At 41.9% G+C, this 13,419-nt stretch overlaps 1 protein-coding gene across 1 annotated transcript in view; it reads left to right on the forward strand.

The window, feature by feature from the left end:
- DIP2C (disco interacting protein 2 homolog C) overlaps nucleotides 1–13,419 on the forward strand; it is a 492,048-nt gene that overhangs the window by 419,254 nt on the left and 59,375 nt on the right. Inside the window, exons 30-31 of the mRNA XM_077809483.1 lie at nucleotides 6,160–6,328; nucleotides 8,364–8,534. Coding sequence (XP_077665609.1) covers nucleotides 6,160–6,328; nucleotides 8,364–8,534 — 340 coding nt within the window. The remainder of the gene's footprint in view (nucleotides 1–6,159; nucleotides 6,329–8,363; nucleotides 8,535–13,419) is intronic.

Genomic DNA, 13,419 nt, shown 5'->3' on the forward strand with positions numbered 1-13,419 from the left:
AGGAAATTTTGATATTTCAACATCTTCTTTTCATCCCCAATTGGTACAAAACGTCAAATTATTTGAACTTTTTTACAAAACAAAAAGTTCATAAAAAATGTAGCCTTGGAATTGTTGAAACATTTTGTTTGCCTACTTTCTATTGAAACTAACTATTTTGACATTCTGACATCAAAACATTGAATTTTGAGTCATCTCAACATTAATCTGTGTTCATGTGAACCATCACAATTCCTCATGGGAGTTGTAGTTCATGTGTGCATTGTGCCCTTATTCTCTCTGGCCAAAGTACATCTCCCAGGATATACCATAGTGGCTCAGGCCGAGGGGAGACTGCAGTGCAAAATAGGGAGATACAATTGTACCATGGGGCCACGATAAGGGGGACACACGCAAATTACAACTTCCATGAGACACCATGTCAGCTCAAACAAATGCAGATTAACGTTGACCTGACCAAAAAGGAAATATTTCCCAGTGCTGTTAGCTCTCAGAAGTATTGTGATTTCTGGCCTGTGTTGGAGCCAGTCTTTCAATAAATGAGAAGCTCCAATCCTCATGTAAGTTTCAGACTTGCCCAGAGGAAATCCCCCTCTAATTGGCTGCCTTCCCCACTTCCTGCCTTTTAGGGAAGAGCAACCAATCAGATGCTCCTCCCTGCCTTCCCTTCTGGACCTGAGAGAATTTGGATTAGGGACTGTGGGGAAAGGAGCAGCCAATACCATTTTCACAAGGGGGAAGGAACAGAAAGTGGAAAGAGCCTAGCAGCTCAGGGCAGCTGTGCTTCCTCCTTCCCTTTCATCTTGTGAAAAATGGGTCAGTCTGTTCCTCTCTCCATCACTGCAACACTAGGCTTGGGAAGGAGCAAAGGATCCTGCCTCAGCTGCCACCCCACACCTGGAAGGGAGGTGAAGACTCCCTACAGCTCCAGAAGGAGCAGAGGTGCTCAGAGGAGCTGGGACAGATGTGGGGACAGAAATTATGTATGGCTGGCTGTGCACAGTTGATGTGGGCTGGAGGGGCTGCTTAATTAACTGAAAGGTTGGAGGAGAGGCGGATCTGGGGCTGAATACAGAACACAGAAATAATTATTAGAGTCTAGTTTGGGGAGAAGCTGGAAGCTCTGTATAATTAGGGCAGCATTTTATATAAAGTTCTTTAATTTGATCTCAGTTGGATCTTCCACTGAGAGCCAAAATCAGCTTACCCTACAAATTTGGGACTTGCTGTGCACACAGTGGGCAGGGGAAGTTCAAAAATGAAAAAGATGAATGCAGTATAACCTCTCTCTACTCTTAAAAACCCTCATAGTTTTCAGGGTCTGAGTTTTGGGATTGGCCATACTGACTTTGCTTCAGTTTCCCTAATGGGCCAGTGAACAGCTTCAGCAAAATTGATGTTTTCCTGCAGAAAACATTGAATTCTCTTTTGGAAACCAAATTTTCTGTCAAGCATTTTGATCCAAAAATTCATAATCAGCTCTAATAGATTATTTCTATGTTATATGTAGAAAGCTGACATGAGAACCCAGCGTGGTTCATTTTGCTGCACAGACTTGACTTCCATCTCACACTAGTTTGTTAGGAGTGAAAGTTATTTTTAGGATGCTCTGTAGAAGTACTGCATAGCCCCTTAAGCATACAGTTTGGAGCCTTAAGCATGCAGTAAGCATACAGATTACTCTTTCTAACTTACGTGCCAAAAGGTGATTGTTACTTTTAACATGCCATGCTTTACCTCTGGGGGATATCTGGATGTAAAATTAAATACACAGATTGTGAAGTCTATTGTCATTGCCATTAACTACGCTACTACTTGCTATCCTAACATAGAGATTCATGGTCAGCTCCTACTGTCTTTATTTTTGAAGGTTAAGGGGCTGCAAATGGTAGCAATTCATACTGGATACAGAGCAGGCATAGAAAATGGGCTCCTTTATGCAGTCTCTGAAATAAGAAACACAAGTTAAAACTTTGAATTCAGTCACTTCAGCTATGCATATTTAATTCCTCCATTAACTAGGCCGAAGGAGGTATTCATTCTGCAAACGACCAAAAACTAACCTCTTTTCCCCATCGTAGGTTCTTAGAAGTTATGCTGCCCTGCTTCGCTGTGACGCCCCAGAATGCAATATTCTGTGACGTCAGAGCTATTAAGGAAAGCCCACTGGAGCATGGAGCCAGCCCATTGGTAAGTCTGGAGTATATTGCATGGTTTTGCAAAGTTCGTTTTATTTTATGTCCTAAAGAGTATAAAAAAATAACAAAAAGAAACCTTGCAAAGCAGAGCAATACATGATTTACCAACTTATTTACAAACTGGCTGCATGTTCCAGCAGGGTTTCCTTGGGATCTTTGTCACAGAACGATGCATCCTAGGCATGGCAGCAGAGTCATCAGGCCTATGTGAGTTCACTAATCCAAAAGCTCTTCTTTTTAGCTGTTTGTGCTAGCTTTTTCATGGGGGAATTCATGATGTGATTTGATTTGATTTTTCATATTTTTCTTTGCAGCTTTTGCCTTCCATTCTGAGAAGCTGACCCTACTATTTTGTTTTGCATTGCATTTTTAAATCTCTAAGTTATAATAGTTTTTAAAAGAGCAAACACTTTTCTCCAAATATAAAATCAAAACTAAATCCAATTAAACTACTTTCTGAACTTAAGATATCCCTGTCCTAATGTGTAGACCACATTTATTGGAATAGAGCCTACTACACTCCATGTTAAGAGGGGTTTAATTATAAAACAGAAACATAGGATAAAGCAGATATGAAATTTTTCCTGAATTGTTTGTTAGCCAAACTAAGCTAAGCCCTCTAGTAATTCTGCTTTAATTATCAAAATACAGAAGTAAGTGTGTGTGTGTGTGTGTGTGTGTGTGTGTTGATAAACCAAAATGAAATAACAGTTAATTTTCTAAAATTGAGACTTTGCTAGTGCAGGTTAGTAACAATGTTTTAGTCAAGTTCTACAGTGATAGAGATGCACTTAATTGCCATTTTGGTGCAGGAATGGATTTAAATTGCAAATTAAGACCATAAGAGCTGTATTTTTCCAGTCCCCTAAGACCACATTCAGTGAATACAGTGTGTGCCGTGGAGTTGTGATATGAATGTTTGTTTTGGAAGTGCAATGAGAGCTGCTTTCTTCTTGCACACTTCCTATCAGCCCTGAATGGGCAATTGAAGTCATTGATCAAGTAACTTCTACAGCAAAAGTGAGGTCCTGCAAAGTTTCCTCTTAAACAAATGGATGTAACTGTAGAGGAAGTGAACACCCCTTGAAACCATTGTTTCTTGGAATTGCAACTTTCGAAACTGCAGCAGGAGAGGCACCACTTTCATCTACTACATTTTGTGGCCTAAGTTGAAGATAAGCCTGGGGTGAAATTCTTACACCAGCCCCAAGCCCCTTTATGGCGAATAAAAGGGCTGCAGCATCATAAAGGGGCCGTAAAAGTTCCAGATCATGAGATAAGGTTGCCAACTTTGTAATATTTAAAAACCACTTCTTCCCCCCGAGGCCCTGTCCCTGCCCTGCCTCTTCCTCCCAGGACCCTTCCCCCAGTCACTCCTCTTCCCCCTCTGCCCCAGTTGCTCACTGCTATTCCCCTCTCTCCCCTGCCCGGGTCGGGAGGGACTCGCCTGCAGAACCACTGCTGGGCGCTGCAGCCACCTCATGCTGGTAGGAGGTGGCCCCGGCTGAGTAGTAGCTGGCACGGGTGATGACCCGGTGCCTCCCCTGCCCACAATAACAGGTCTTTGCGTGTCTGGTCAGTAGATCTGACCTGACACTGTCAGATCTCCTTTTCAACCAGACTTTCTGGTGGAAAACTGGGCACCTGGCCACCCTATCAAGAGAGGAGGAGAATTCTGGGAATTCTCCTGGCATAACTGAGGAAGAAAGCCACGGGCTCAGAGAAGGCCAGTGAAGAATTCCCTTGTGCAGGGCAGCTCTCTCCTCTCTCAGTCTGTCACAAGATAAAGACTGGACAAAACTTTCAAACTAGAGTGCCTGAAAACAGGCACTGAAGTAAGTGGGGGACAGGAGGGGCACCATTTTCAATGGTGCTGAACACCATCAACTCTTTGAGTGCTTGTCCATACATATTCCACTCTTGGTGCACATGCTCTTGGGGTTGGAGTCTGTTGTCCAACAGTGTTCTTGGGGGCCATGCATGTGCCCTTGTGCTCCCATACTGAGGATAAAAGGGGCAGATCAGACCCATCTACCGCTCCAGTCCTTCTCAACTCGCAGTTCTTTGATGTTCATGTCTTTGCATATCCTGTTTTCTTACCTGTTGTTGTAAATTGTGTATGGATTAGTGTTAGACAGTAAAGTGTTGCCTGCTGGAAATTTTTTTGATAGTTGTTAATTGTTTGGGGAAGTTTTTACCTTCCATATTATGTCTTTTTTCCTCACTTGGATCTTTTTCCCAGCACCATAGCTTAGTGGTGTCCCATCACAAGTCATCCAGCTTCAAGACTGTCCCTCCTGCAAGGCAGCAATTCTGATTAAGGATGGACCTACCAAGTGCTTTGTTTTCTCTTGGGAAAGCTCATATACTCAGGAAATGTTTGGTGTGTAAGTCCTTAAAAGCAAGGAAGGCATATTAGATTGTTTGATTGCTCTATGTGTCTAGCTTCTGATTTGGAAAGGGCAGACCCCACTGGAAAAGTTCCAGTGCAGTCCAGAAGCATCTCTGTGAATTCTGGATCCACTAACTTCTGAGTTCCATCTTTGACGGTCATTTCAGTTTCAGACTCTGGTAGGACTGCTAAAATTAAATCCACAAAGGATCAACACTCCTCTGGGAAAGCCAGGGACAGATCGCTGATGGGCATTTCCACTAAGAGATCCAACTCACCTCAACACTACCATTTTAGGAAGACCCCATGTCACAAATCAGGTACCCTGGGAGCTCTGAGGGAGCACAGTACCAAGGCTTTGGTACTATCCTGGGATGCAAAGCAACCAGCAATTATTTCAGCAACAGCTCTTACGCTACAAGTCTTATTAGCACTGGTTTCCTTGAAGTTTCTCACTTCAGCACAGTTTGTCAGTAGTGGACATGTTGGCACCGTCAACCTTGATGCTCTCTGTTCGTATTTGGAATTTATGGCAAACCCCTTCTAAGTACTGGGAAAGTTTGTGGTACTGAAGGATTTTCAAGTTTCAGAAGAGCCAGAGCCTCCTCTGGTCTCCAAAGGGCTAAACATGCCTTCCAGCACCAGTGCTCTCCCCTCAACAGCATTGAGTGACTCCTGGAGCTGACTGCCTCTAAACTTACCCTTTGTGAGAACCTTTCTGGTTTTCATCTTTTATTGTATTCTGTTGTGACATGTCAAAGCTGAAAGATGCACAAATCACAGATTAAGATGTGTGAGTAAAAACTGTAAAACTGATGGGGAAATCTGCCCGTCTGGTAGTCACAGGGCACACAGGAGAGAACTGTCAATGTGGGAAACACTTCTGGAGAAAAATTTGTCAGTGACTATGATGATACTGCAACAATTAGTGCTGTACCTTTGGCACAGGGACATTACCAAGTGCACTGGGGAGCCAATAAACAATATTGTATATACAGTACAATAGAGCTCTGGGATTTCATTTTTAAAAGTTCATAACATTTTGTGGAGAGAATTTTAAAATGCATAATTTACTTTTAATTTGGTGCCTGATCCTGGCCCCTTGAAAATGATGGCAAAGCTCCTGTTTATTTCCATGGGAGTGGGGTCAGTTCTTTGGTGAGTAGAAGGTATTGTATTTTCTGTCCAGGAAATGTTTAAATAGTAATAACCAACCATAATCTTTTCTCAGCAGATGCGTATTTTACATGCTACTAACCCAGGTATCTGTGTGCTCTTCCATGAGTTTCTAGCAGGAAGGACCACCTGTATTTTGTAGGTTTTAGTAATCTAGGACTAGGTTCTGCCTACATTTCCACTCATTTCACTTGAATTATATGGGTGTAACAAAGGGCAGAATTTAGCCCTTAACATAAAGCTGTGACAACTGTGCAGTGTTAGTGAGATATAAACATATTGTGCCTAATACTGATGTTAAAGTTTACACTTAAGTGAGAATACCCTTTTTAGTTTACAATCATCTCATCTACAGAATTCTAGCCTGTATTAACAAATCTTATATTTTTGCAGTGTTTATTCAGGACACCAGTCTATTCTGATTCCTCCCTCAGAATTGGAGACCAATCCTGCTCTATGGCTTCTAGCTGTGAGTCAGTACAAAGTGAGGGACACTTTTTGTTCCTATTCAGTCATGGAGCTTTGTACCAAGGGACTCGGTTCACAAACAGAATCACTGAAGGTGAGGAATTCCATTTTTCTTCCAAGTGTGACATTTCTGTAGCATTTAGGAATGTTCTCTGCTCAATAAGTGTGTGTTAAATCCATTCATTGAGGAGAAGATAATCAGAGAGTAAGGGAAATCTTCAATACAGCCAGTATAATTCCTTGCCAAAGGCTGTATATTAGTTTTTGCCACCTGCTGCTCCCTAGCCCTTTTCCAGATTATGAGATTCCTAGTTAAATTTATTCCTTGAGGCTTTCCAAATCTTTAAGATTTGTGTTTATTGTACAGCCCAAATTGCTGTAGCTGGTTGCTAGGGTTGTAAAAGTCAGAACTGTGTGTATTAGCCAACTGCATATTGTATGTATAGCTTACTCTAATAAATATGTTAAATATTTGTTTGGTTTTGACATGCTAGAGCACTCAGAAATGCTCTAATCTTTTTCAGCTTGGGGTCTGGGATATACTGATGCTTTTGTTATGAACCTGATAAATTTTTTGCTATGCATTCTGTTGCCAGTTCTGCTAACTAACTGTAACTGCTTTTAAAAGATCTATTTTTTTTCTCTTCAGTTACAAAGGGGTTTAACTTATCAGATGTCAGTATCTGCCTTCATTTACTGAGAGCTATATATCTTTTTCAGAATTAGAGTAATTTAGGAAGCTATTGTGGTGTAAATGTGAAGCAGAGGAGCTTGGAGCCAGACCGTGTTTTTGTGATTAAATATTTTCTTCCTTCCATCTCCATTTTTTTTTTCTTTGCCATTAGACCTTATCCTTTTGTACCTACAGATGCATCTTATAGTGATTCAGGCTTACAGCTTGTGTAGAACAGTTCCCACCTTTTAGTCGAATCCCAAGCCCAAATGGATTGGCAAATATGTGCCCCTACTACGTCGTCCTCCAAATGTGTTCAGACTCACTGGCTGTTGTCTCGCCTTCTTTCTGTTCACGTTCTCCCTTCCCCCCCCTTTTGTCTGTTTTCTGTGTTTTTTCGTATTTCTCTTTACATTATTTTTTAAAAGTTTGTTCTTTCACATGTTTTTTGTGGACTCTTCTTCCCTGCTGCTTCCCTTTGTCCAACACCTGGAAGCTGAAATCTCACTCTCATGCTGATGGGAAAGCTGCCATTGCTGCCACCGCATGGCTAAGCTGAGTGCCGTGAGAGCAGAGAAAGAAGCTCTGGAGGGTGGGCCTGGTGCCTGTATGTTAAGGCCACTATGGGAACTGGGAGGTAGAAGATGGGTGGCTTTCAAGGAGCAACCTGCTGTGTGTGATATTGGCGGACACAGTAACTTGTTTGGATTGTGTCTTCATGTATCTAGGGAACACGTTGATTCATTCTTCTGTCCTATTTTCATCACTCCAACTATTGTAGCACCTGTTGCCCCTACCCTAGATTGGGAAATGCAGCACTAACGTAAAGCCTAACCAGCACCAGCCACTACAACAGAGACTTATTTTGGTTGATTTGTTTCCATTGCTCTTAAATTTCTTCCAGTTTCAATAAATTATAACAAATGCAGAAATTTGTATGTGTAAAACTTGTAAAATTTCTGATGTCAGTGTTTTTATAGCCTCTCACATGCAACTAGCTGTAAAATGCCAGACCTTCCTTTCATGATTCAGAATTCCCATTATTCTGCTGAAACCCTGTTAGGTAGAGCTCAGGGTGTGTACACTGCCTCCACGCCCTTGTGTCTTTAATAATTCTCCAGTCAGTTTTTTCCTAGGACAGTTAACTCTTCCAGTTCACTGGTCATTGGAGTCCTGAGCTATTACTCGTTACTAGCATATTTTCCCTCCAGAACTTTTTTGTGATCCATTTCCTCGTAAATGCTAGGGAAGAAATTCCAGGCAAGTAGATCTGTTCTACATCAGCCATAAATGTGTCAGTTGGCCATCCAGCTTCCATGAAAGGCTAGAATCGGAGTATTATAATCCTATATTCTTGTGTTCATGTTTTGTTTCACAGTGTGTTTAACACATGTTTTGATGCACAGTTTCAAAATTGATTAACTGTAGCTTGCACTACATTATAAATTCTTCCTAGGGAAGGGGACTGGACCTCTCACGTGTACGGACATGTGTCGTCGTGGCAGAAGAACGGCCCCGAATAGCTCTCACTCAGTCATTTTCAAAATTATTTAAAGACCTGGGTCTCCATCCGCGGGCTGTTAGCACATCATTTGGCTGTAGAGTTAACCTGGCTATATGTTTGCAGGTAAGACTTTCCATGCCTTAAATTTGTACAACTGCTAGTACTAAGAAAATGGTTATCAATGAGCAATTTTCTTGTCAAGCATGGGAGGTTTCATCATGTTTCATGTTGGTCGATTGCTTAGTTGTTCTTTAAGCATATTGAGCAAATCCATCTGTTACTTAATGTTCTCCTTTCGTATGCAAGTAATACACTTCTGCATTTGTCAATGAACCCTGTTCATCCTTCACAATACATTCATAGCATTTATTCTGCCCCAGATGTGCTTTAATTCAGTAACGTGTATCAGAATGATACAACTTGTACTCTCAATACTCTAAAACTAAACTAGTTGGAATTTATTCATGTAGTGCATATCCCTGCTTCCAAGTGCTTTCTTTATGTACTTTAAAACAAAGTAGCTTCCTGCTTTGTGTAGAATAGTTATTTACTTTAATCAGATAAATAATTTCTGCATGAAATATATAGGTCACACAGTGGAAAAACTAATCTTTCTGACTCAGCTATCACCATATGAGGCATCTGTGTATTTCCAATTTGACCCATTCATCAGATGAGTCTCCAGGGAGAACCTGGGATTTATCTTGCATTCTCTGCTTCAGGCATTCAGCTTTGTTGATTAATAGGTTTAAAGGACAGAAAGGAACACTGTCATCATCTAGTCTGACTTCCTGTGTAACACAGATCTTAGATCTTCACCTGTTGATTCCTGCATCCAGCCCAATAACTTGTGCTTTAGTACATCCACATCTTTTTAGAAAGACACCCAATTTTGATTTAAAGTGTCCAAGTAATGCATAATTACCGTACTCCTTAATAAAATGTTCTAGTATTTAATTATCCTTAGTGTTATGGCACAATTTTTCTATTTTATTTTTTATTTCCAGTTTGAACTTGTCTAGCTTCAAATTCAGCGATTGGATCTTGTTATGCTTTTGTAGGCTAGATTAAAGAGCCTTCTACTATCACATCTTCTCCACTTAAATATAAATAGATGAATGAAGAGGTAAATAGATGGCGCTGCTTTAGTCTCCTGCTGTAAGGCATATTTTCCAATCCACCTCTCATTCTTATGGCTCTTCTCTGAATCCTTTCCATTTTTCAATATCCTTTCCAAGTCTGGATAACAGAACTGGACACGAGCAGCATCTCACCAGTGCCATATATATAGATAATATAACCTCCTATTCCACTAGTTCAAGGATCACAGTAGGCCTTTTCAGAGCAGCATTGGAAGTTGGCTATCGACCATGTCCGTTAAGTCTTTTGCAGCCTTGAGTCCCCCATTCTGTAAGTATAACCCACATGCATCGAGCAAAGACTATTGTACCTTTTTAGCTCTTGTACCTACCACTGTTCCACGTTGGGGATCTCTTCGTGGATAGTAGCAAAAGCCTTGCTCAAATATGGAAGCCAAAACCACATCTGAGCAGAAGTACTGCAAATAATGCACTTGCCTCCCTCTTCTCCTACTCATCATTTTTATAGCCCTTTGTTTTACAAGCAAGGTCATCCAAAAACGCTTCACAAGTACAGGTGATCAGCCCAGCACAGACCACTGCTTCTGTGTCTTATCCCCAGCTTCACCCCTGGCCTGTTGCAGGGAACTGAATAATGAAGGCCTTCATCAAACCTTGGTCTAAAGTGACCTCACTACTGCAACATGCCAACAGAAAACAAATACAGGAGTTGAGCCACTTCTCTACCTCTCATGTAACCCAGAGCTAAATTAGATGGTGATTTTAATGATCACTATAGTCAACTGAGTAAGATAAAAAGTCATTATTTGTTCTGGAGATAGCCCTCTTCTAATTCCATATTCTCTAATTACTGTCATAAATAGCCTCCCAGCATGTAAAAGTTCAAGCAAATCTCTTGCACTCCTAAAAGCAATATCCAAATCCTTTTAGAATGAATGTCCCTTCTGCTTAATACATGTAAGATCTTGGACTCAGACAGAAGTCATGTTTAGAAATGCTTGTGTTAATGTTAGGTTTCAGAGTAACAGTCATGTTAGTTTGTATTCGCAAAAAGAAAAGGAGTACTTGTGGCACCTTAGAGACTAACCAATTTATTTGAGCATAAGCTTTCATGAGCTACAGCTCACTTCATCGGATGCATACTGTGGAAAATACAGAAGATGTTTTTATACACACAGACCATGAAAAAATGGGTGTTTATCACTACAAAAGGTTTTCTCTCCCCTCACCCCACTCTCCTGCTGGTAATAGCTTATCTAAAGTGATCACTCTCCTTACAATGTGTATGATAATCAAGGTGGGCCATTTCCAGCACAAATCCAGGATTTAACAAGAAGGTCTGAGGAACGGGGGGGGGAGGAATAAACAAGGGGAAATAGGTTACTTTTTATAATGAATCAACCATTCCCAGTCTCTATTCAAGCCTAAGTTAATTGTATCCAATTTGCAAATTAATTCCAATTCAGTAGTCTCTCGTTGGAGTCTGTTTTCGAAGTTTTTTTGTTGAAGGATAGTCACTTTGAGATCAGAAATCGAGTGACCAGAGAGATTGAAGTGTTCTCCAACTGGTTTATGAATGTTATAATTCTTGACATCTGATTTGTGTCCATTTATTCTTTTACATAGAGACTGTCCAGTTTGCCCAATGTACATGGCAGAGGGGCATTGCTGGCACATGATGGCATATATCACATTGGTAGATGTGCAGGTGAACGAGTCTCTGATAGTATGGCTGATGTTATTAGGCCCTGTGATGGTGTCCCCTGAATAGATATGTGGGCACAGTTGGCAATGGGCTTTGTTGCAAGGATAGGTTCCTGGGTTAGTGGTTCTGTTGTGTGGTATGTGGTTGCTGGTGAGTATTCACTTCAGGTTGAGGGGCTGTCTGTATGCCAGAGCTGGCCTATCTCCCAAGATTTGTGAGAGTGTTGAGTCGTCCTTCAGAATAGGTTGTAGATCCTTGATAATGCGTTGGAGGGGTTTTAGTTGGGGGCTGAAGGTGACGGCTCGTGGCGTTCTGTTATTTTCTTTGTTAGGCCTGTCCTGTAGTAGGTGACTTCTGGAAACTCTTCTGGCTCCATCAATCTGTTTCTTCACTTCCGCAGGTGGGTATTGTAGTTGTAAGAATGCTTGATAGAGATCTTGTAGGTGTTTGTCTCTGTCTGAGGGGTTGGAGCAAATGCAGTTGTATCGCAGAGCTTGGCTGTAGACAATGGATCGTGTGGTGTGGTCAGGGTAAAAGCTGGAGGCATGTAGGTAGGAATAGCGGTCAGTAGGTTTCCGGTATAGGGTGGTGTTTATGTGACCATCGTATATTAGCACTGTAGTGTCCAGTAAGTGGATCTCTTGTGTGGACTGGACCAGGCTGAGGTTGATGGTGGGATGGAAATTGTTGAAATCATGGTGGAATTCTTCAAGGGCTTCTTTTCCATGGGTCCAGATGATGACAATGTCATCAATATAGCGCAAGTAGAGTGGGGGCATTAGGGGACGAGAGCTAAGGAAGCGTTGTTCGAAGTCAGCCATGAAAATGTTGGCGTACTGTGGGGCCATGCAGGTACCCATAGCAGTGCTGCTGATTTGAAGGTATACATTGTCCCCAAATGTAAAATAGTTATGGGTAAGGACAAAGTCACAAAGTTCAGCCACCAGGTTAGCCGTGACATTATCGGGGATAGTGTTCTTGACGGCTTGTAGTCCATCTTTGTGTGGAATGTTGGTGTAGAGGGCTTCTACATCCATAGTGGCCAGGATGGTGTTTTCAGGAAGATCACCGATGGATTGTAGTTTCCTCAGGAAGTCAGTGGTGTCTCGAAGGTAGCTGGGAGTGCTGGTAGCATAGGGCCTGAGGAGGGAGTCTACATAGCCAGACAATCCTGCTGTCAGGGTGCCAATGCCTGAGATGATGGGGCATCCAGGATTTCCAGGTTTATGGATCTTGGGAAGCAGATAGAATGCCCCAGGTCGGGGTTCCGGGGTGTGTCTGTGCGGATTTGATCTTGTGCTTTTTCAGGGAGTTTCTTGAGCAAATGCTGTAGTTTCTTTTGGTAACTCTCAGTGGGATCAGAGGGTAATGGCTTGTAGAAAGTGGTGTTGGAGAGCTGCCGAGCAGCCTCTTGTTCATATTCCGACCTATTCATGATGACAACAGCACCTCCTTTGTCAGCCTTTTTGATTATGATGTCAGAATTGTTTCTGAGGCTGTGGATGGCATTGTATTCTGCACAGCTGAGGTTGTGGGGCAAGTGATGCTACTTTTCCACAATTTCAGCCTGTGCATGTCGGCGGAAGCACTCTATGTAGAAGTCCAGTCTGCTGTCTCAACCTTCAGGAGGAGTCCACCTAGAATCCTTCTTTTTGTAGTGTTGGTAGGGAGGTCTCTGTGGATTAGTATGTTGTTCAGAGGTGTGTTGGAAATATTCCTTGAGTCAGAGACGTCGAAAATAGGATTCTAGGTCACCACAGAACTGTATCATGTTACTTTTCCTCTGATGTTCTTGTTAAACCCTGGATTTGTGCTGGAAATGGCCCACCTAGATTATCATACACATTGTAAGGAGAGTGATCACTTTAGATAAGCTATTACCAACAGGAGAGTGAGTTTGGGGGGGAAGGGGAGGGAGAAAACCTGGATTTGTGCTGGAAATGGCCCACCTTGATTATCATACACATTGTAAAGAGTGATCACTTTAGGTAAGCTATTACCAGCAGGAGAGTGGGGTGGGGGGAGAGAAAACCTTTTGTAGTGATAAACACCCATTTTTTCATGGTCTGTGTGTATAAAAACATCTTCTGTATTTTCCACAGTATGCATCCGATAAAGTGAGCTGTAGCTCACGAGAGCTTATGCTCAAATAAATTGGTTAGTCTCTAAGGTGCCACTAGTACTCCTTTTCATTTCGTGTTAA

Source organism: Eretmochelys imbricata, chromosome 2, assembly GCF_965152235.1.
Source record: "Eretmochelys imbricata isolate rEreImb1 chromosome 2, rEreImb1.hap1, whole genome shotgun sequence".
NCBI lineage: Eukaryota > Metazoa > Chordata > Testudines > Cheloniidae > Eretmochelys > Eretmochelys imbricata.